This window comes from Sus scrofa, chromosome 6, assembly GCF_054392235.1.
Source record: "Sus scrofa isolate SSC_HxYL_T2T_F1_AM1 chromosome 6, Sscrofa_HxYL_maternal_Yorkshire_Landrace_v2.0, whole genome shotgun sequence".
NCBI classification, from domain to species: domain Eukaryota; kingdom Metazoa; phylum Chordata; class Mammalia; order Artiodactyla; family Suidae; genus Sus; species Sus scrofa.
The window spans coordinates 130,359,835-130,384,422 of NC_139388.1; the positions used below are offsets into that span (position 1 = coordinate 130,359,835).

The 24,588-nt window shown below is 39.2% G+C and overlaps 1 protein-coding gene and 1 pseudogene across 1 annotated transcript in view; both read left to right on the top strand.

Moving 5' to 3' along the window:
* The first annotated feature begins 17,454 nt into the window (after positions 1 to 17,454).
* On the top strand, positions 17,455 to 18,159 carry LOC110261443 (large ribosomal subunit protein eL28-like; annotated as a pseudogene).
* Positions 18,160 to 23,200: 5,041 nt separating this feature from the next.
* The window catches only part of PIK3C3 (phosphatidylinositol 3-kinase catalytic subunit type 3), a 147,432-nt gene continuing 146,044 nt past the window's right edge, over positions 23,201 to 24,588 (top strand). Inside the window, 1 exon segment of the mRNA NM_001012956.2 lies at positions 23,201 to 23,340. Within this exon segment, the coding sequence (NP_001012974.1) occupies positions 23,273 to 23,340 (68 nt within the window). The 5' untranslated portion in view covers positions 23,201 to 23,272.

Consider the following 24,588-nt stretch of genomic DNA (forward strand, 5'->3'; position numbering starts at 1 on the left):
TACACACATACATACATATGTATACATGACTATCACATATAGTCATAGTCCTTAGTCATTACCACATAATGAATCAGAAGCTTCATCCCACTACCATCTATTTTCAATGTATTTTAATACAACCATTCTTTATTTTCATGCTAACTAAAAAAGAGACATTTTACTAAGACAACCAGGCAGGTTAACATAAAAACACTCTCTGATGAATTGTGAAGTGTATATTATAATATTTTAAAAAATAGTCACTGATCAAATTTCTGAGCTTATCTCCAAATCTGATATTAAAATCTTTTTTTAATTTTTAAAAAGCTGATTTTTAATTTTTTTAGAAAATAGTACATGTTTAATATGAAAATCATGAGATATAGAAAAGTTTAAAGAAGAAACTAAAGATACTTTAATCTTAATTCTTTAAAAATTTTGGAATATTCTTTTCCAGTCCTTTTATGTGTGTGTTTGCTTAAATGCATTAATTAGATTTATCATAGTACACATTAAATTCTCTTTTTTTCCATCTAACACTGTATCTCAACCATTTTTGTTTTGTTTTTTGTTTTTGTGTTTGTCTTTTTGTCATTTCTAGGGCCACACCCGTGGCATATGGAGGTTCCCAGGCTAGGGGTCTAATCAGAGCTGTAGCCGATGGCCTACACCACAGCCACAGCAACTCTGGATCCTTAACCCACTGAGCAAGGCTAGGGATCGAACCTGCAACCTCATGGCTCCTAGCCGGGTTCATTAACCACTGAGCCAAGACAGGAACTCCATCGACAATTTTCTTATAATACTAAAACTACTGGGTAAATTTATTTTAATGGCAACAGAGTTTTCCAACTCAGGGGTAATTCTGAACTTATTTGAATAATCCTGTTTTGTCCAACCTTTAGATCGTTTTTATTTTTTGATAATTCAAAGTGTGTTGCAAAGTATAATTTTTAAACAAATGTTTATATAATTTTGACTGTTTCTTTAGGATAGTTTTTCTTTCCTTCAATCTTTATTTTGAAGGGGAATTTCTTCTCATAAGTTTAATGCCAATATTTTGGTCTGCTCAGTAAAGGGAGAGAAATAAACAGTCAAGATTCTAGTTTTGAACTTTGCACTATGCTATAAAAGCATATAAAATGTACACAGTTATATGGAAAGTGAGAGCAATGTTTCTAGTACATATTTACATCTTTGTGATTAAATGCTTTAATAGAGCGCATGATATTTTCAGTAGTCTCTGTAATTGTGTAGAATTAGTGATGAGTGCTCTTACCTGACATACCTGATTTTCCTAATGCAGTGTGAAGATTACATTTGAAATGGAAAACAACAACTTTAAAATATACTTAAACACAGTTTTTTCCATTTTAGATCTTCATGGTATCATGAGAAGAATATGCTAATTTTTCTTGAATGACATGTAGGAAAAACATTGTTGAACACAATTTGTTTGAGAATAGCCATAGGTAGCATGGTAATTAGTGGAATTTATAAAAACCTTTGGCTTACAAGAATCACATGATTTTTAAAAGAAGTGAATCTGTTTATCATGTAAAGCATAATAATTAAGCTTCAATAGAAAGGAGTATAAGGAATATCACAAAAGATGAAAAACAAATTCCCTGAGTTCAGATGTTTTGAGGATGAAAACAAACCAGTTATAGAGTTCTTCATTTCCTAAAATGCTCAATGGTAGAAAAAATATTCACATAAAAGAGTTTAAAGATTAAATTGCCTTAAATTGCCTTTTCTTCCTTTAGAAAATAGACACAATATGGCTCTTTGAGCAACAGATCTTTTCTGCAATTGAAATGATAAATAAATGGAGCTTGGGCAAAACCCGAGGTGGTTAGAAGTTTGAGCTGAGAGTATCACAATTACACTTTCCAAGTTTCCTTTCTTAACTTGTGACTCTGGGGCTGAAATAATGATCTCTTTTTTTCCCCCGTTAAAATAAATCTTTCCCTGCTACTAACTACCAGGGGAATATTGTGAAAACATTCAGAACTAACATTACAGAACTAACATAGCTAAAAACCATGTATCAGCATTATGAAAAGGCCTATAATCCCAGAGAGAGAAAAACTCCAAACATTATCAGCAGTGCTGGGTTCTTTACTGTTGATTCTGAGAAACAGTAAGTTTGGGGTTCTTCCTGCTCATTTAGCAAAAATAAACTTTAAAAAGAAGCAGCAGCAGCAGGAGGGAAGAAAAAAACAAAAGAAAAAAGGACCACATAGAAAATATTTCCTTGTGTTGCCCTCCACCTTAGACCTCCTGACCAAACTCTCACAGGATGAAGATGATAGAAAGGAGGGAGGGGAGGAGCACAAACAGAGGGGGAACAGGGTAGAAGCATCAAGTTTCTGGGGTGTTACTTTCTCCTCTATGCTGCTTTGCTCATCCAGAAAAGAATATAGATGGCAGACACCAGTTTTACTCCACTCTGCCTTCCCAGTTGGTGTGAGACTGAACAGGGAATCTTAAGCAGCTCAGGTTATAAAAGATATTCTCAGAATTACAACCCCCCCCCCCCACCAAACACACACACAACCAAGTTCTCTGGTTCCTTTTGGTATTTAGTTACTGTCACTATATTTTCAAAGTCCACTGGGCATACCCCTATCATAGCATGTTCAACTTTGTGTATTTGTTTGTGTGTTGGGAAGAGGGATAATTCTTTGTTTCACTGCCTCCTGCTTGATTATGAACTCCTTAAGAGTATCCTTGAATCTCTAAGATCTTGCGAAGTATTTGGCACAGAGTAAGCATTCAACAGTAATAATAATTATTATCTATTGAGCAACTATGGCCTCCCAGAAATTATGCTAAGTAATTTTACATAGATAAACAGAGGCTTAAAGGAATTAAATAACTTATCCAGGGTCAGCAACTAGGAGGGCAAGTCTAGCCCCAGGAGCTAGACTCCTAACAAGCTCCTCACACATTTGTTGAATGAACATAGGAAGTTCTCTGACTCTCTCCCCATTGTGATAACTAGCTGTGACTACAGCTATTTTCAATATAGGAAACTGAAAAATCTATCTTTTCACTGTCATCAAAACACTATTTAGCATTTATATATATTGAGATTGCCTTAGATGTTTCCTGCCTTCTAGGAAGCTGGAATCCAGGACAATTACATTATGGGAAGCACAGACACATAAAGGACATACAGCCTGAGAATAAAAGCATTCTCCTATACATCAATGAACCATAAGATACTAATCAGGGGATCTCACTTTTCAAATTACACTTAAAACCACACCAGGGACATATATATATTTATACACGTGTGTGTGTGCATATATGTGTGTGTGTATATATATATGTTTGTGTGTATGTATATATCTCAGTATGAAATATTTCTGTATATGTATACTTCTGTAGTTATATACACTTCTGTTTATATGCATCATATACAGGCTTTCCCTGCTCTCCAAAAACAGAATGTTTCCCTGAAAGCTTTTGTAAACCTAAATGACATAAAGCAAAGAAGCAATTACCTTAGGGCACATCTTGCTAACAGATGTGCCAAATAAATTGAGATAAGGCACAGATGCTGATAGACACAGCTCAAAGCTACGGCAGCTAGATGCTGAGATGCTGGGTATGGTACCTAGAGAAGGAGCTTGGCGGTACCCCTCTTAATGCTCTAGGTGGGAGCTGCCTCTATAATAAGTGCCGCAAAACAAACACTGAACACTAGCTATTTGAATTTTTTCCCCTTTTTTTCATAAAAGTAAAAATCCTCTTTGGATTTCTTTTGGTTATTGAAAACAAATACTAATGTAGGTCTTTTGTGAAAGCAAAGTGGCCTAGAGCCAATTTAAGAAAAGCAAGGGATACCTGTACATATACTTATACATACACATGACACAGAGTCATTGTTGAGGTATGGCCCCTATTTCTCTGATCTCTCCTCTGTAAAATGGGTTGTTGTAAGAATTGAATGAAATGAACATAGAAAGTGCTTTGAATATAGTCTGTACCCTCTACGTCATTTTACAGATCATCACAGCAGGAGGAGACAATCCCTCTGAGTTTAAAGTTAGTAATCAGGTGAGCTGAACTCCCAGAGTGAATTATCAAGGACCACCCACCTGCTTCTGAACAACTAAGGACCACACCAGGCATATCTTGCCTCCCATACAGATTGCACTCCCATCAAAAATACACTTTATTCATTATTCCCATTCAGCCACACTACCTCTAATCTGACTCAATTCCATCCCTTCTCCTCTCTGAATCATTTCCCTGGGTCTTCTGGAACAGTCTTCTGTGATCAGATGGTCGCAGCCTCATTTCTGAAAATTCTTTTGCCTCTGTACCTATGCGTAAGTTATTTGTCCTTGAGGATAACATGATTCCTTTCAAACAGAAGCTGTTGTTTCTTTTTGCCTCTTATACACCACATATTTCAGGGCCAGGAGGTGGATCAGATATGCTCTTGATCCTCACTCTGCCTCCAAACATTTCTCCTTCTTTCCTCTTTAAACACAGATGGATTTATCTATTGGGAACAGCAATCACAGTTTTGCTTCTAGAGAACTAGGCAAATATTTTGATTTCTTTTAAAATAAGAAGAAAAAATAAATACATCACCTGAATTATATACATCTCATTAACACAGTAGTTAAAATGTATGTTTTGGTATTTTTTTAATGAAGAAAGAGGCTAATATCTCTACAGCCTAGGAAAGAAAATAATATGATGGAGTTCCCTGGTAGCTTGAGGGATAAGGATTTGGCATTGTCACTAAGGCTAAGTTTCCATCTCAGGCCCAGGAATTTCCACAGTGCACAAGTGAAGCCAAAAATAAAGTGGGGGAGTTCCCATTGTGGCTGAGTGGTAACAAACCAGATTAGTATCCAAGAGGATACGAGTTCAATCCCTGACCTCGCTCAGAGGGTTAAGGATCTGCCATTGCCATGAACTGTGGTGTAGGTTGTAGACATGACTCAGATCTGGCATTGCTGTGGCTATGGTGTAGGCCAGCAGCTGCAGCTCTGGTTCAATTCAGCCCCTAGCCTGGGACATTCCTTATGTCACAGGTGCAGCCCAAAAGAAAAAAGAAAAGAAAAGAAAAAAAAGAAAAGAAAAGAAAAGAATGTGGCCCTGCTATAAACCCCTAGCTCTTTCCAAGTTCCTGCCCTGAGGGTCTATCACCTCTACTCCCCTACTTGTCCATCTAAGGGCCAGGCTTCTGCTCTTATTTATTGAGGACCTGAGCTCCCATCCACTACTCTCCTCTCCAACTAGATTCTAATATTCAAATTTGGCCCAACTGTACACTGAGGCAGTAATGCAAGAAGCTGCACTTCTAGATCAGCCTCCTCACTGGACTGGAGAAGGTATGTGTGTTTTGGATAGCTGTGGGGATGAAGAGGAGTGAGAGAGTCAAGGCTAAGGGCTGGAACACTGTAGGTTTTTCCTATCCTGTGCAGAACATCTCAGACTTTGGGGGGATGGAATCTGCTAGTAGAGGGCCTTGGCAGGCCTGATGAGAGGAGCTGAGAATACTAGAGGGGAGGGTATGGCAACTAAGGCTGAGGATTGCACAACCATTTGGGGTTCTTCTTATTCTCTCCCTCTCTATCTTCACCCACTCCCATTTACCTGGCTGGGCTGGGTGACCCAAGAGAAGGATGCCAAGTGGCTGCGCTCATGGCCAGTGATGCTAAGGATCTCTTTGTGCTTCAGCCCAGATCAGCAGACCACATGTCTGTGCCTCTGAGTGCCCTGTGCTCTGAAAGCCTTGAAGTGAGCTTTCAAGTAGCTTCAACACATCCTGTAAGGAAAGCAAATGCTCATCACAATGGGGCGGGGGGAGAGAAAGAAACTCCTGAATCCTTATTTCCCCTGAAGCTTCCTAAATTCTTGAAGTGCAAAACAGAGAGAAAAGCTCAATGGGTGTTCAGAGGGCTCTTCACGCTGTAGAAGCCAGCCTGAGAGTGGCAGGCCATGCTCATTAAGCAGGCACAGGAGAAAGCCTTTTCTTCAAAAGGCAGGAGGCAAGATAACAGCTGATGGGGCAGATGGGTTTGTTTTAGTGTGGGCTGGGCCCTGGGACTGCTTGGTGGGGAAGAACGACTGCCTGGGGTCAGAGAATGACCCGGCCCCAGGCATCTCTGTCTCCTACCCCTTTTCTCTCTTTGTTAAAATACAGATTTGCATCAGGAAGTAGCCCAGTTTCCTAATGATGGAGACTGCCTCTGTGCCTCTGATTGATGGAGTGTGGGAAGGAAATGAAAAAGACAAAAGAGTTTATTAATTCACTCTAAGTAAGGTTCAAATCACATCAGGGGCCCTGCCAGTCTCCTCAGGCATGAAATTGGGTAAGGCAGGGATCAGCCTTGTGTTTGTTGATATTGTGCTTTCTCCCCTCCCCCTTTTCTCTAAATCTCTCTTTACTCACCTAATGATCTACTGAACTTTCAGAATGGAGCTTTACCACCCCTTCTTACACAAGGCAAAACATAAATGAAGATTCTTGCTGGTTTTTTTTTTCTTTTTTTTTTTTTTTGGCTTTCTCTAGGGCCGCACCCTCAGCACATGGAGGTTCCCAGGCCAGGGTTCCAATTGGCCAGCCTATGCTAGAGCCACAGCAACGCGGGATCCAACCACGTCTGCAACCCACACCACAGCTCAAGGCAACTCGGGATCTTTAACCCACTGAGCAAGCCCAGGAATCAAATGCGAAACCTCATGGTTCCTAGTCAGATTCGCCAACCACTGAGCCACAACGGGAGCTCCAGCTTTTTTCTTTTTAATCATTGCTATTCCCTGGGGATGATAGCAAAACTGAATTTATTGATTCACTTTTAAAGAAACTTTCATCTAAGTTGCCTCAAATAAAATGCTCCAACCATTGTTTAGTTTACTATTTGTCTCAGTATTAAAATATTTATATATCAATACAAAACGGAGATTTACAAATGCTCACTGCCACCTAGAATTTCAAAAGATAATCAGTCTAACATCAGCACTTTTTCTTTTCTTTTCTTTTTTTTTTTTTTTTTTTTGGAGTGCTGTCAGCTTTAAAAAAATTCACAACTTGAAAATTGAGAGTTAAGTTTTATTGGGGAGAAAACTGGGACTTAAGCCCTACAAGCAACTCAGGTAGTTCTGAGAAACCACACAGAGGAGAAGAGCTAGGGTATATAGGAGTTTTTGCAATAGAGAGCAGGTAACAGGGGAAAAAAAAAGACCTGAGCTCAATGAAATCATTTCTTTGATATAACCTCCACTATCAGGGCCAGTATCCTGAGTTTTCACAGCCTGCAGGACTCACCAGCTCTCATTCTTGGAGGTGACTGCATTTGTAGATGACTGTGACCTTCTTTGTTTCATCCTTAACTAGAGCCTGAGCTGCAGTATTTCAGATAGCTTTGATATATTACCCAAAGAGGAGAGGGGGACTATCAGGATATGATAAAGGTGAAGGGGAGGGGCATATAGCCATACATATATTTTACAAAAGTTTGTTGCTGATCTCCTGAAGGTTACTACTAGTCACAAGGACCAGACATCACTATGAAGGATTTTAGTGTTTTTCTAGATATGAGGAGATGCAAGAATTGGGCACATAAAATCTTCTCCTAAAAATATCTGACTATCTGAGGACATGTTCTTCCAGTTTTCCCAGAGGACAGAGTGCTTCACTCCCGATTTTCACCTTGAGCTCTGCTCAAGTGTTGCTGAGGGTTAGCAGCTGCAGTAGCTCATGATTTAATCCATGTAGAGGCTGAAGGTGTAAGTGCCAAACCTTAGTTCACAGTGCCAATATTTGGCACTGTTCTGGGACCTTTGATGAATAGAAGAAAATCAAGGTTATATTCCATGATGATCAATGTGGGATGAAAAAGCGAATGTGTGAAACAATAACAAAGAAAGTCAAATACTACATTAAAAACTACCAATAGGCAGAACAATGAACCTTTCATATTCTAGGTGTTCCACACATGTACTGAATATATAAGGCTTATATTTTCTGTATAGTAATACTGACTTGTAAATACAGTATGCTGTTTCATTAATACTGGTCACCTCACCCATAATATGAAGATCATCTGATTCAAATCAAATAAAAGAGGGGGATATCTTTTTCCTTTTGAGCTGAGATTTGTGATGCTAAGGGGAAAAAAATCAACAAACCATAGAAAGTTTCTAAGTCACACAAAACTTTCCTTTCTTTTTTGGCCACCACTGGGGCATATGGAAATTCCCAGGTCAGGGATGGAATCCAAGCTGCAGCTACAGCAATGTTGGATCCTTAGCCCACTAAGCCGCAACAGGAACTTCCTCACACAGAACTATTTAATCAGTATTAAGAAAAACTTGCATTTCAAAAGGATGCCCTCTCTGTAGAAAAGAGGAATCCTTAGCGTCTATGCATTGCCCTAAAAAAACACTTTCAGTAATCCTAAAGTCAACTGGGAATACAAATACTGAAAATGCATATCATCTAATGATCTAATGATTTAGTATGATCATATCATACTAAATAACTTCTCACACCAAACACCATTCAAAACAAAATTGCGTTTTATATAATTTTGCCTCTAGAATTTTTCTTCCATCTTCATCTAACTTTTTATTCTTTAAATTATATACATAATTTAATTTAATTTAATTATAATTAGTCAAATCTAATAGAAGTTGTAAAATATTTATCAGAGGAATGTAGTACAGAGAGAAGCCAGCCCTCTTACTATTGTCCTAACAATAGTATGTTTAAACAATAGATTCAAAAACAGGTTGAGGCTCCAGCTATGGAATGGAAAGAGAAAGGACAAATAGAGTTGACACTGGAAATAAGCTTGCAGAGGAAATGATAATTTCACTGAACTTAGAAACTGTCTATTAAATTCTAGATTTCATTCCAATTTTAGCGATGTTTGGAGATACTTGGAATCTGGGAGAGAAATTACTTTTTTTCAGGCTACTAATATAGGGAGAACATTCCATGTCTGAAGATCAGAGTTTCTCAGCAGAATGGTTTCATTTTAGATTTTTGTAGGGAGAAGTAGACAAAAATTATAGGTAGGGTGATATTACAGCTTGGATTGTTTTTATAATCAGGGGAATTTTCAGTTAGTCAGCTGAACAGGAATATTTTTTTCTGTGTCTAGCTAATTTGGGGAGGACAAACAGTTAATCATTTATGAGACAAAGAGTAGAAATATGGAGGGTCTGTCTGGTCTTGTCATAAAGAAAAAAGGTTTATTAGCAAGTTTTACCTAAGGCACAGGAAGGAAGGGAGATCTTGATAGAAAGCCATTTTCCTGGGTCATGGAGGGTATGGGTTTTCTTAACTATTCCTGTTTTACAGGAACACGGGAATCAAGATAAAGTTCAACACTGTCATTCTCAATCTGGTTATTAAAACTAGACAATCTTGCCTCATGAGAGTTTACCTACTAGGCAACCTGACTTATTCATGCAGTTGTTCATTTATTGATGTATTATCCATTGAGGGCTTTAAATTACTGTAAAATATAATGTCAGAAAAGGGTAAAAAGATGACTTTCATACGGATATAAAGATGAAGACACGCTAACAATTTCACTCCACTCATTAACCAAGGAGGGAACCAGGCAGATGTCATAATCAGTTCAAAAGAGAATTCAAAGAATAAATACTCCTAATATTTTTAGACCAAGAATATTGACATGAATATAAAAATTAAGAAAAGAAATGTTTCCAAAGTTGGTGAAGGAATTATTTTGCATTGCTATTAGTTGTCTTCAATTTCCAAAATGGTAAAATAACATGAAAGACTAGAATCATGTACCCCGGAGGAATGTTAGTAGAAATTCATAGATCTTTGTTGAAGCACAGAATTGTTTTTTCCTACATTGCCTTACAGTGAAGTCTGAACTTTTTAGTGTTCTTTACCAGGTCTTTATCTTTCACCCACTTTCATTTCCTTTCCTTGTTGTTATTGGTTAAATTGTTCCCCCTCAAAATTATTATGATCAAGTGTCAACCTCCAATAACTTAAAATGTGACCTTATTTAGAAATAAGTTTATTGCATATGTAATTATTTACAATGAGCTCATGCTGAAATAGGATGGGTCCTAAGTCAAGAAAACTGGCGTCCTTATAAAAAAGAGGAAATTTTAGGAGTTTCTGGTGGCTCAGCAGGTTGAGGATCCCCAGTGTTGTCACTGCTGTGGCTCAGGTCACTGCTGTGGTGTGGGTTTGATCCCTGACCCTGGAACTTCCATTTGCCATGGATGGGGCCAAGAAAACATCGGCGGGGGCCAGAATTTTGGACACAGACATAAACAGAGGGAGAACACCATGTGAAGACAAAGACAGAGTTCAGAGTGATGCTTCCCCAAGCTGAGGGACCAAGACTACTTCCAGCAAACCACCAGATGGAGGGGATAGACATGAAAGGGATTCTCCCCCATAGACCTCAGAAGGAGCCAACTCTGCCTATAAGCTTATCTTGGACTTCCAGCTTCCAGAACTATAAGACAAAAAATGTCTGTTATTAATCACACCCAGTTTATGGTACTTTGTTACAGCATACCACAAACGAATACTTTGTTGTGCATTTCTTTCAAGTCATTCTCTTTTGAGGAAGCACAGTCTGTTTCTTATGTGCAGAACACTTGTCTTCCTTCTTCCTATCTGTGTTTCTCCCTAGTCACCTGGCCAACATCTACTCATCTTTCAGATCTCTGCTTCATCCCTTCTTCTTCGGCAAAGCCTTCCTTTTCTCAAATGCTTCTCATAAATGTAAGGAAACATATCACCTTTCATATTTCTCATAAATAACTACAGTCAAATATGGTTATTTGTGGTAGTTACATTCCATAGTTATGAACACTGAACTAGTCAATAGTGAACCATTGCTCCTAGGGGAAATACAGGGTTACTTTCCTATGAGCCACCAGTCACTGCATTTTCATCAAACGGTATATAATCTTGTTTTATATGTGTTCCTGTTTAAAGGCACCTTATTTAATATATATCATTGATTCACCAATACTGAGGTCATGACAAACAGCACTCTAACTCATGCCTGAATGGAACTTCAAGTATTTCCTCCATAAGGCACATCACAAGTTTTTATGCTTAGAACTAGGACAGCACTTCAGTACTACGTTTGGGGGCCTTTTTTTTTTTTTTTTTTTCTTTTGCCGTAGCCACCACTTCAGAATTTCCCAGGATAGGGATTGAACCTGTGCCACAGTGACTCAAGCCATAGGAGTGGCAATACCGGATCTTTAACACACTGAGCTACCAGGGAACTCTGAGGGGCCATTTTAAACAGTGAAGTCACCAATATGAGACACAAATATACAAAATAATGTGACACTAAATAGATTGCAAAAAGGACAACTGTTTACAGTTATGAGAGCTGAAGGCAGAGCATTGCTTTGTTTGACCTCAACTAGAAGCATGCACTTTGGATGACTCAGGTTTTTGCCACTCTGCATATGTCTGTGAATGACCATGAAAGTGCCATGAGTATTAATTTTGGGGTTACAAATAAATTTTAGTGAATAGGTAAATTCATAAGTATAGACCCCATGAATAATGAGGATTGACAGTAGTTATTCAGTTTTCTGCCTTCTCTATGAGAGTGTACCTTGGAGAAAGCAGAAGCTATAACTGCCTATGTCTATTTTCTCTCCAGGGCTATCCCTGGCCCATGGCAGATGCTCAGTAAATATTTGTTGAAGAATTATTGAATGACAGATGCAATAATAAATTTGCACGCTATTGTGCTATGGAAAATACAAAGATAAATTAATTTGGGCGCTGGGCTACCTCTACAAGAGAACAAATATGCTTACATATGCATGTCAATAAGTGTAGGAGTTTCAAATATAACTAGGAGTTAGGAAAATTTGTGCCTGAAAATGGGATAAAGTTGTTTCTTTAAGTAAGTAGGGCAATGAGGTGTTGTCAAAAAAATCACACTTTTGTTTCCATTGTGGTGCAGTGGAAGCAAATCCAACTAGGAATCATGAGGTTGCAGGCTCAACCCCTGGCCTTTTTGATCAGTGGGTTAAGTATCTGGCATTTCCGTGAGCTGTGGTGTAGGTCACAGACGCAGCTTAGATCTGGCATTGCTGTGGCTGTGGCATAGGCCAGCAGCTACAGCTCTGATTTGACCCCTAGCCTGGGAATCTCCACATGCTGCAGGACAAAAAAAAAAAAAAAATCATCACTCAATATAAAAAAGAAAGGGAGCCAAATTGAGGATTATAACCCAAGAGCAGCCTCTCAAAAAGTTTCAGAACTGTTCTGCCCATTAGAAGAGCACAGTTATATACAGATTTTTTGAGACAGAGGGCTGTACTAATGTACCCTCAATAATGACATATTTTTAACAGTTTACACATTCTGCATCTGCAAGTACAAAGTGGTATGTCACTATGCCTTACAAGATCAGGAATGGATGTTACCCTTTAAGGAGTTGTCTTGTTGATGCTGGAAGATTATTGCTTTTTATGGTTAAGCAGGTATTTCTGCTGACCGAAGGTCTGGTTGATGTGTAATGGACATACACAATGTACAGTAGAGCAGAAAGAAGAGGCCAAAGGGCAAAGAAATTTTTTTTATGTTTAAATTTTTCCTGTCTTGCCATAAAATATAATTTTTATTTCACAGAGGGGAAAGGTGATTTTTAGAGAGAAGACATGGTGTAAGCAACAGATATGTGGGGAAACATGGGTTTCACAGAAGACTTCAGTTGGCTGGAATCTAAGCAGATAGTCCATCTTAGGAAGTGGTAGAAAACAACATACCAAAAGGAGGCTGAAATAAGAAGATACAGCAATAGGAGACCTGATTTTTATTCCATCAGACGTGATGAGCCATTAAAAAGTTTTATGCAGGGGAGTAACAAACTCATTGTAATATATAGTAAAGTGTAGGCATAATGGAAAGAATAGAATAAATTCTTATCTAGGCTTATTAGAAACCCTATTAAGAAAGATTTCACTCTTTATAAGAACTACTAAGAAGACCATCACAGCACAGAGGTGGCCTTTAAGAAGTGCCAAAAGATTTGGGAAAAGAGAGGGGAAGCAGAGAGAAGCCAAAGGAGATCATAAATTCCTGGGAAGCCCAACCATAAATTTAATTTTGTGCCTGTTAGCATAAGAGGTCAATCTCCTTTATGAAGTCTTCTCAAACACTGTATCCAAGTTCCAACTTTATGACCTTGGCAATTTTCTTTCATTTCTATAGGGCTTAATTTGTGTCTCTAAATGAACAGGAATGAATGGTGCAGATCAGTACCACTCAAGACAGATTCAGACTCACTCATAGGAAATGAAGTCTCTCAGGTCCCACTGCCCACACCTCCTGAAACTTAACATTCATTAGGAGGATCATATGCACACTAATGTAGAGAAGCTCTTTGTTCTCTTCTGAGAGCAAATCAGTCGCTTCTCATTATTCACAGATTCTGTCTTTGCAAATTCACCAGTTTGCTAAAATTTATTTGTATTCCCCAAATCAATACTTGCAGCCATTGATGGACATGCATGGAGCAGTGAAAAATTTGAGTTACCCATTGTACCCAGTTGAGGTCAGAAAAGGCAATGCTCTGACTTCTTGTTTCAGCTCTTTTTCTGTAAACAATCATCTTTTTGCAGTCTATTTAGTGCCATGCTGTAGTTTTTGTTGGTTTATCTCGGGGTTTTTTTTTGTATGTGCTTTTTGTTGGTGATTTCACTGTTCAAAATGGCCTCCAGGTACAGTGCTTAAGTGCCATGTAGCACTCCTAAGTGCAAGAAGAATGTGACTTGCCTCATGGAGAAAATACATGTATTAGGTAATCTTCATTTGGGCATGAGTTATAGTGCTATTGGCCATGAGTTCAATTGCCAAGACCAGCTCAGCAGGTTGGAGCTGAAGAATGGGTGCTGTGAAACTTAAGGAAAAAAGTTAACAAAAACAAGACACAGAGACATTTATCTTAAGTAAAGGTGGAAACCAGGGGACTCAGGTTCTCAGGGACCAAGAGCGCTGCCTGAAGAAACCACACTGCTTTTATTGTGCCCTTGAGGATTATTTCATGTGAGGAGGGGGTTGTAGGTGCAGGATAGAGGTTTTTTTGTTATTTTAAAAATCACATAGCCGGTTGCTGATTAAGCTTTTATTCTGACTTTTAGGCATTTAACAATCATTAGCATTGAGGAAGCTTGGCATCAGCTATCTATGCAGAGCATTCTAGAGAATTACCATCTTGCTTCTGCAGATGGCTTGCCTATCTGGAGCAACCTTGCATGCCTAGGTTTGCACCTTGGTTCTCTTTGCTAATGCATATTCTGCTAACAACCTATCATAAACCACTTGGGGCCATGAGGTTCCTCCTCTTCTTATCCTTAAGAGGACCTATCATACTGTGCAAATGGTGGGCCAATCTGCACAGGTCCGGCTTGTCTAGACCAACACATTATGTCTTCATTCAGGTGACCCTATGAATAATTTATGCCTTTTGGTCTTTGTTCTTAAGTTTAAGTCATTTACCAGCACTGGGACTGTTTTTCAAGCAGGAATATGGGGTAAGTAAAGTAGGACAAGATGGAGTTTTCAGCAAAGAGGCTAAGAAAATATTGTAGAAACATGTCTCGCGACATTCAGTGTTAACAAATGTATATTAAATAAGGTGTCTATAAATAGAAACATAGATAAAATATTATATATTCATTGTTTCATAAAAATGTTGTGACCAGAGGCTCACAGGAACATAATCCTTTATCTCCACTATGAGCAGTCTTTCCATATTCACTATTTCAGTACATTATAATTTTTTTTTTCTGCAGCATGCGGCAGCTTGATGCCAGAGCTGAGTTCAAGAATGCAGCCTTGAGAGAGCAATGTGTTGTTGAGACCATCTGGACAATGAATGTGACTGAAACCCATTAGGGCCTCTCTACATAATTACCAAGAATAACAAGAATCAATTCTATCACTGCTGGCTGAAGATAAAGGCAAAATCTGAATGTAGAATAAGAGAAAGGATATCATTCAGAATTCTTAAGTTCAAACAAACATTGAGAAACAAATAGAGGATATCAATTTCACAAAAAAAAGTAAAACTGAGCTCAAATTCTAAACAGTCCATGAAGTCCTGGAGAGACTCTGTTTCCTCTTTACACCTGTAAAGAGGCTTGGTTTAGAATAGCACCTCTGTGTTATCTTGTCTTTGTTGGTTTGCAAACTTGAAAGCTTCTGAGTACAATCTGAAACTGGCTCCATCCAAAAAGAGCAAGGAGAGACCAAAGAAGAAAGAGGCAGCTTCTCAGTTTAGAATGTGGTGCCATTAAGAAGAAGGGAACTGGAGCCCTGAAAGTCAAGATGATCCCACCCTATTTGCCAGGATTTTGAGTTTGCAGAGAGGCCCAATGGGTTTCAGTCATGTTCACTGTCCAGATGGTCTCAACAATACATTGTTCTCTCAAGACTGCATCTTTGAACTTGGCTCCCAATGTGGGGACAGTGAGCATAGTGTGAATTCCAAGGATAGAGGAAGGGTGAAGAACCTCTGATTGAGCAGGTCCAGCTCCCAGATCAACCAGTGGTTGAGTCCTCTTACTAACCTCAGCCAATAGTCAGAAAAATAGAGTTTCACCTTTGCAGCATAGGTAGACTTCGGTTTCTCTGAAAAGGTGGGAGAGTTTTAGTTCTCACATTGTCTCCTTTGAGTCTTTCTCTGTTCCCTCAACAAATTCCAACTCCAACTTTAGTATTCTTCTCCTTCTGAAAAGAGCATTAACTTTTGGAAATCTTACAGTAATTCACAGCTCAAATTCAAGCAGACTCTCAAGCCAGCAGTTCTGCTTTCCCTCTCTCTCTTTTTCATTCCAGCATTTCTTTTAGTGTTTACATAAACTTTTTGTTTAGTTTCTCTTTAAAAGGTAAATTCATACAATACAGGGAGGGACTTTCCTCCTTTTTAGGGTCTCTGCCACTCTCTCCTTGTGCATTTACAGACTCTAGTTAGGTGACAAAGTGATTAAAATGACTCCAGAGACCTTGAGGAATTACTTGTGTCACTAATTACTGTCTATGGACTCAGCCTCTGATTGCTTCTCTTCCTTTTGTCTCAGAGACGCAAGTCTGAGTGTGGGGTCAACAGCCTTTCTGTGATTAAATATTCATGCACAAACACAAATGCATACAAGCAAGGCAATAAGAAGTGCTAAAAATTACAGCAGCATCTCTGTCCTGTGGAGCATGGAGAAGCATGAACAAGGAAAGAATGAACAAAGACCAGCACCGCAGATCAAACATAATGTGGGCTGAAGATGCACTCATTGAAATGGGTTTTCTAACAGTTCTCAGAAATGTCTGAAGTAATTATCATCCCACAATATTTCTAGAACAAATTATATAAAGCTCTTTATGACCTATGATTATAGAACAGGTTGCTTGATGACATAGGAAACACACTGATGGGTACCAGGTGTGGCACCAGATGCAGATAAGGTTCACTGTTTTTCCTCTAATGAGACTGGAGAAGCCACAGTCTAGTAAGATATGAATGGCACATTTTAAGCACTCAGTAAATATTTTTTAGATAAATGGATGACCTGCAAAGATGCTGAGTGGACCAAAATCCTCTCGCTCCATGGAGTTAATCTTTAAAGAGTAAAGATGTTTACCTGAGAATATAATCTATAGAGAGGCAGAGGGATCAATGACAGTGCTATATAACACTGAGGATGCTAAAGATACTGCCATTAATAATTTTTTTCTGTTGCAAATAGTAAGTTTAGGAATTATTCTTGAGTATTCCCTCATAGTTTGGCAAAAATATGATGTGTTTTGAAGTCAGACACACCTGGCTCTGCCATCTATTAGCTATTAATCATATATAAATCATCTAGCCTACATTATAGTTACTTTTTGGTAAAATAGGGTAACAGCATCTTCTATCTCATTATTTTGTTGAAATAATTAAATAAAATAATATACATTACCTGGCCTAACATGCTATCTGGCAGATAGCAGATTTTCAAATGTTAGTTTTTTCTTACTTTCCTTATTCAGCATCTGCTCTGTGCCGGGAACTAAAGTAGGGTACAGTGATAAATAAAATTGACACACATCCTTCCCTCGCAGGGCCTGTAGTCTAGTGGGAAAGACAGCAACTGACCAAATAATAATGAAAGAAACTCTTGAAAATTCTAAGGAAGAAGAACAGAGGAAAAATAAATTTTTGAGTGAGGTGACTTTAGTGTTGGGAGGAAGATGAGATCAGAGGAGGTTTCTCTGAGGGAATGATCTTAGGCTTGCAATACAAAGATCTCACAGTTTCTTTGGCAAGAGGACTGGAGAAAGATGGAGACACTCTCAAGGTGTGGAATATTTTGTAAAAGCCTAGAGTTGAAGAGGCTTAGACTTTTAAAAATCTTTTATAATCTTCACTCCAAAAATACAACTCTTTTCTGTCTCTGCCCACCACAAGGAGAGGAGCTGCTGCCATGTCTGTGCATCAGCAATGCATGGTGGTGTGGAACTACTCCAGCTTCTTGGTCAAGAGGAACAAGTAGGAGTTCCTGTCGTGGCGCAGTGGTCAATGAATCCGACTAGGAACCATGAGGTTGCGGGTTTGGTCCCTGCGCTTGCTCAGTGGGTTAATGATCCGGTGTTGCCGTGAGCTGGGGTGTATGTCGCAGACACGGCTCGGATCTGGCGTTGCTGTGGCTCTATTGTAGGCCAGTGGCTACAGCTCCGATTCGACCCCTAGCATGGGAACCTCCATATGCCGCGGGAGTGGCCCAAGAAATAGCAAAAAAAAAAAGACAAAAAAAAAAAAAAGAGGAACAAGTAGACGTATAGCACCAAAACCAATAACCTGGAGGCCCACAACTCATTCTGCTACAAGGGGGTCATTCACCACAACACTGTGGGCGTGGAGCCCACAGCTGACTACAAGGGTGTTGTGGTAGTGATGAAGTGGAGATCCGGGCAGCAAAAGCCAGTTTATTTTAATTTTTTTGTACTTGCAGTCTACCATCAATAAGAGTGCCCCAGCCACTCTCAGCAGCACCTGGCACATGATCTGAAAGAACAAGTACCACCACGATTTGTAAATAACTGCTATTTGCAGAGCCAGTGCCATCCTGTGCAGTGAGAAACCTGTGATGATGAAGAGGAAGCAGGCCCACCCCAGCAAGAGCTCCTGAACCACTCCCTTCCCCAAAGCTATGAAGATGTCAGCTAACAACAACAACAAAAAAAAAAAAAAAAAAAAAAAAAGGAAAGAAAGAAAGAAAAGAAAAAGGGAAGAAAAAAAAAAAAGAAAGAAAAGAAAATATAAATAACAAAGAGATATTTCCCACAGTATTTTAGCTCTCCTTTCCAAGGTCTAAGTACTAGAGATCATTATTCTTACTGAGTGAAGGGTTGAGGAAGCACAATAGCTCAACCCACAACTTTGTTCCTTGAGTATGACCTGATCATGCTTCCTAGGAGAGATACTGTGGGATTTTGAGTCCTCTCCAATGAGATAGAAATCAACGCCTCTGGGAGTTCCCGTCGTGGCGCAGTGGTTAACCAATCCGACTAGGAACCATGAGGTTGCGGGTTCGGTCCCTGCCCTTGCTCAGTGGGTTAACGATCCTGCGTTGTAGGTTGCAGACGCGGCTCGGATCCTGCGTTGCTGTGGCTCTGGCGTGGGCCAGTGGCTACAGCCCCGATTAGACCCCTAGCCTGGGAACCTCCATATGCCGTGGGAGCGGCCCCAAAGAAATAGCAAAAAGACAAAAAAAAAAAAAAAAAAAAAAAAAAACAAAGCCTCTGGGCAAGACAGAAATTACCAGACCCTTATCACTCCTGCCATTGTAATACCCCCTTCCCTACTTTGAGTGACCTGGCCAATTCCTTCCTACCCTCTGCTAGAAAAGGTATATGGCCCACTCCTCACCCCATCCCTTTGGGGCCTTATACATCCCCAAGACTCCTCTCTCCCCAACCAATCAGTAGGTCATCAAGTGTATTCTAAGACATCTCCTCTCCCTGGGCTATATAAACAGACACAATCATGCACTCGGGTTGTCCCTCCCTGATCATCAGGAAGTCTCCCACTGTGCTAGCAGTTTCTCTTATCTCAATAAACTCTTCTTTCTCTTAACATTCCTATGCTAAGGAATGAGAATGCTGGAAAATTATTTTTCCAACCTGCGCACACAGATCACAACAGCTATGGTCCCATTCCTCTTTCATAGCTGGGATTCTTGATAGTGACATCATTCAACTATCAGGATCCATCAGGATTTTTTTCTCACTTGTGTCACTAAGAGAGGAAGTGCTTCTATTACATAGTAGAAGGAGTACACACACAAAATATTCTTTTTTTTTTTAGGGTCACACCCATGGTATATGAAGGTTCCCAGGCTAGGGGTTGAATCGGAGCTATAGCTGCTGGCCTATGCAACAGCCACAGCAACACAAGATCTAAGCCACATCTGTGACCTACATCACAATGCACAACAATGTCAGATCTTTAACCCACTGAGCGAGGCCAGGGGATCGAACCCTAGTCCTCATGGATGCCAGTCAGATCTGTTTCCACTAAGCCACAACAGGAACTCCTACTTTTCTGATTTTTCAGTAAATGCATTCTTTTGATTCTTTCTCTGTTATAACTGATAGAATTTACCTTTTTGAATGGAACCACTCAGGGCTCATGGGTTCCTGCTCCATGATCTCTACGAGATATACTTAAGCCCATCTTCTTCAATATTGTCACTTGACAAATGGCCATAAGTCTTGACTTATGAGGTAGAATTTTTTTCCCAAGTTTCCTGATAATGTTGTTTGTTGTACCATATGATTAGGTTCAAAAACTTCTGGAGTTATTAGAAAACTTGTAAAGGTTTTTTTTTTTAATTGGATGAAAAGCAGTTATGAGATTATTTTAATCTCACATCAAGTCATTTTATCTTGATGGAAGTCTAATAGATGGTTTCCTTTTAAAGCTATTTGTGCAATTTTTTTATTACAAGCTGAAGAGAATAAATTGGGTGACAGAAACTGTCAAAAACAAACCTGATTATCACTATATGAGTCATGGACAACTTGAGGGATCTAACCGTTACCAACAAATTTCTCAACCAACATTAAAATTATCTGAATAATTAAACACAAAATTGAAACAAGATGGCAAAGGAAACACAGGATAAAAACTGAAACTCCAAAGGTAAATTAAATATAGGACCAAATTGTTAGTGAAGTAGCCTGTCATACAAAGAAAACACCTATGCAAATAAGTCATTTTCCTGCATGCAGCAATATGTGGAACCTGGGTTTCTGCAGTGCAAATTGTGTTCTATAATTATAAGTGTGTGTTATATTTATGAGTTGTGAAAGATTATATGGGAAAGAAAACATTATTTCTTTCTCTTCAGAATAAGATGCCTACTAACCAACATCTTCCTGATCAAGGGCTGGTCCATGGAAGGCACTGCCAGTTTTGGTTTCTGTGACTTTTACCATGCTTCTGTGACCTACCATAATCCTCCTTACTGGCACATTAGGTTTTTTTATTGAATTAATATCTTTGATAATTTCAGTCCATTTCGGTCCAGTCTTCTTAAGAGCCCTCCATAATATATTTCTTTTTCTTTTTTTGGCCACCCATGGCATATGGAGTTCCTGGACCAGGGATCAGATCTGATCTGCAGTTAAAACCTGCACCACAGCTGTTGCAACACCAGATCCTTAACCCACTGTGCCAGGCTTGGGATAGAATCTGCATCCCAGTACTCTAGAGACACCACTGATCCCATTGTACCACTGTGGGAACTCCACCGTAATATATTTTTAATGTTTTTTTTTCTTGATGGTTACCTTTTTGAAGTTAATACAGGTGTACACTGGATTCTATGAATGAATATCTTAGAACTAAGCATTGATATTCATTTTTATGCCTTTATCTGTGTTGGGTTTGTGACTATATCAGGCCTTTAACTGTTATGAGTTAATGAGAAAAGAACAGAGATAGACTTAAGATAAAAACTGCTTTAGGAGCCAAGTAAAGGCCAAATTCCATCATGGTACTTATACTAATGAAAATTTCATAGTAATTTGAATTGAAAATGAGGCAAGATAATTGAATTGCCATGTTACATACAGCAATACAGATGGGCTGAATTTCAAAGAAATCAGTCCTATAAGAATAGTCAATGCCATATATATGTTGTAGTCAACAGAGTTTCAGCAAAAAGCTCTGTATTTTATTAAGGTTGTTAAATTGAAGTTTTTATATTATTTTGTAAATTTAGTTTTTAAATAATTTATAAGAGGAGTTCCCTTTGTGGCTCAGTGGTTAATGAATCTGACTAGGAACCATGAGGTTGCAGGCTTGCTTAGTGGGTTAAGGATCCGGTGTTGCCGTGAGCTGTGGTGTAGGTCACAGACATGGCTCAGATCTGGTGTTGCTATGGCTCTGGCATAGGCCGGTGGCTACAGCTCCAATTAGACCCCTAGCCTGGGAACCTCCATATGCTGTGGGAGTGGCCCTAGAAAAGGCAAAAAGATTAAAAAAAAAAATTATAAGAAATATTCAAGTATGGATATATATACACACACATATGGAGTTTTACTTAGGTTTATACATTAAATAATATTATAATAAAATTAAGTCAGTACTGGGATAAGAAAATTTAGTTCTTTGCAAATTGTCAATATTAGATTCAAGTGAGAGAAACCTGTTTGACACCAGGCCCAACATCCACTGCTGGAATTATTCTGTAGACAGGGCACTTGTACTATTTGTTTTACTGTTGGGAGCTCTGATGAGTAGAAAGTTTGATTCTCATTGTTTACTGAAATTTCATTTACTCTTAAGTTCCAACCACTTAATTAGGAACAAATTAAGTCTGCTTTCTTTTGTTGGAACTGTAAGTTATAGGAGAATAACTATCATATTATTCTCCCCAGTGCTGCTTCCACAAATACTTTTGAGAACTTATTTTAGACAAAATATTATGCATTAGTCATTTTTTGCGTTTCCAGGTAAAACAATTAGAAGCCTTTCAATCTTTTCTTGAAAGCTCCCTTCCACCCCCAATTACTGTAATTTAAACATACTTTAACAATGTCCCTCTTACAATGTGGCACCTAAAAATAAACACATAGAAAATAAAGATGTATTCAACTATCACCCATAATAATGAATCGGAATTATTAGACTCAACAATAAGGCACCAAGGGAGCAGATAAAGAACTGTATTGCACATTATTCTTGCCAAGTTTTGGATGTAGTTGGAAATAAATATTACAATTTTAGATACTATTAAATAAAATCAAGAAAGAGTGTAGGAGTTTAGAGGTCAGAAATCAGAGTTCTAGAGTGGTTACTGTACATTTCTAGGTTCTAACAAGCGTTAGGTCTTGAAAGGTATATAGGCTTGTATGTACCCAGTGAATACAAGCACCGAAGTACTTTGCTTAAAGTAGCGTATATATATTAGTGCCAAAAATGGAACCCAAATCTCTTTGTTCTTCGTCTAGTCCTTTCTCCACTTTTCAAAATACAAAGAGGAAATCTTTGCTTGAGATAGCAAATACGTGATTAAATTTACAATTTTTGTAAAGGGTAGACACTTGATAAGGGTTTTTTGCTTTTTTTTTTTTTTTTTTTTCCCTGACCGCTCCTGCAGCATATGTTAAGTTCCTGTGCCAGGGATCAAACCTGTGCCCGAGCCACTAGAGTGACAATCCCTGATCCCTAACCCGCTGAGCCACAAAGGAAGCCCCAAATTCTAATTGTTCCCGGGTTAACCTCCAGACAGTGAAAGTTGTCACAACACTTTCTGAACTGAATTTCCTTTTGGGTTGATCAAAAAAACAGATCAGGTTCAGAAGTCAGTTTCTTATTTTCTTAAAAACAAAACCAAACCAACCAAAATCACCGGTTAGCACTGGAAGAAAACGGAAAATTTGGAACGTAACCAAATAGGCTGTATTTCCGGATTTCTATTTACATTCAGGCAAGATGGTGGGCTCCTTTTGCACATGTGCAGGAGGGACGCTTGGGCGGGGCGGGGAGTTCCGCCGCATGGGGATTGGCCGGGATTGGCAGAGAGGCGGAACCGGAAGCGCCTGTGTGGTGGGGAGCCTGCCGGTTCGATCTCGGAGTCTTCCCAGCGCCTTGCTTCCCGGCAGGGATTGGCGGCGCCAGGGCAGAGAGGCGGAACCGGAAGCGCCTATGTTGTGGGAGCCTGCCGGTTCAGTGTCAGAGTCTTCCCAGCGCCTTTCTTCCCGCTTTAGGTGTTGCTGTAGCCCGGGGATGCCATGGGGGAAGCGGAGAAGTTTCACTACATCTACAGTTGTGACCTGGATATCAACGTGCAGCTTAAGATGTGAGAGAATCTGGAGACAGGAGCTGGGATTGCGGAGGCTCAGAGGGGAGGCAGGGGCCTGTGGTTGGGGAGAGGAAATGATTCTTAGCCTGAGGGGCCGCCGAGAGGGCTAGAGCCAGGGAAGAGCGAGGTGAACTGCAGCTTGGAGAGCTACCTTGTGCGAGGATTCAGGACGTGGTCTCAGTGAGGAGGACAGCGGAAGGATTAAGTCCATTAAGTCCCAAAGAGGTTTTACTTCTTAGAAGCGTTTTGCTGCTTGCAGCAACCTTTTGTGGGATTATTACTGTCTCATTTTACAGATAAATCAAGTCTTGGTAAAGTTGTCGTCCCACAGTTAGTAATTGGAAGATCTTATTTTAAAGCGAGTTCGGAAGGTGGAATGGAGACTGCAGAATTTATGGAGAGGTAGACATGGGCAGATGAGGTAGTTGAGAATAAGATGAGCACATGGATGTGGTACTAAAAGCACAGGGAGTGATAGAAGCTTCGGTTGAATCTTAAGAAAGTCTGGCATTGTTTAGCCAGGAAAGTTGGGAGTGAGTCAAAGATGAAGGTTCCATTTGCAAGGGGATCAGAATAGATGACAAGAGACCCTTGCAGGAAAATCTTAGAGTACTATTGTTGAAGTGAAGGTCCAGGGCATGTCATCTTGAGATAAGAATAATGGAATTGAGTTGGGGAACAGGTAGGAAATTGGAAATTATGTCCATTTTAAGGCAGTCTTATAGTTGCACTTTCATGTGTAATCATGAATTACTAATCCCCACATCATTCATAATGTGTTTTAGTCAGTACTCAACAAATGTGCCTCAGGCAAAGGGCTTTATATCTGTAGTAAATACATTTTCTCAGTCATCAGGTGTTCCTTTGAATGATTATTTCCCTTTGTTTTCAGAAGTTACTTCAAACTCTGACAGGTCCTTTACTATTCATTTTATGGTGGTGGTCAACAACTAAACTGTTCTTTTGTATAGTACTCTACACACCCACTTAAGGTAATTTTTACAGCATACACCACTAGATGCTTGTACAGGATCTGTATTGCCATCATCTGGTAAAGGACTTTCCTTCAGTCTTGTTCCTCTTAGTCTTTCCTGGACTTATGAATATATTTTTTAGAAACTTTTGAACATTAAAATGAAAGAAGAAAAAATTTTAAGAACTGATCCATTATTAGCAGACACATTGAATATTTTGAGGCAAAGATAAAGCATAAATCAGAAGTTTGGCAACATGCAGTACTAACCA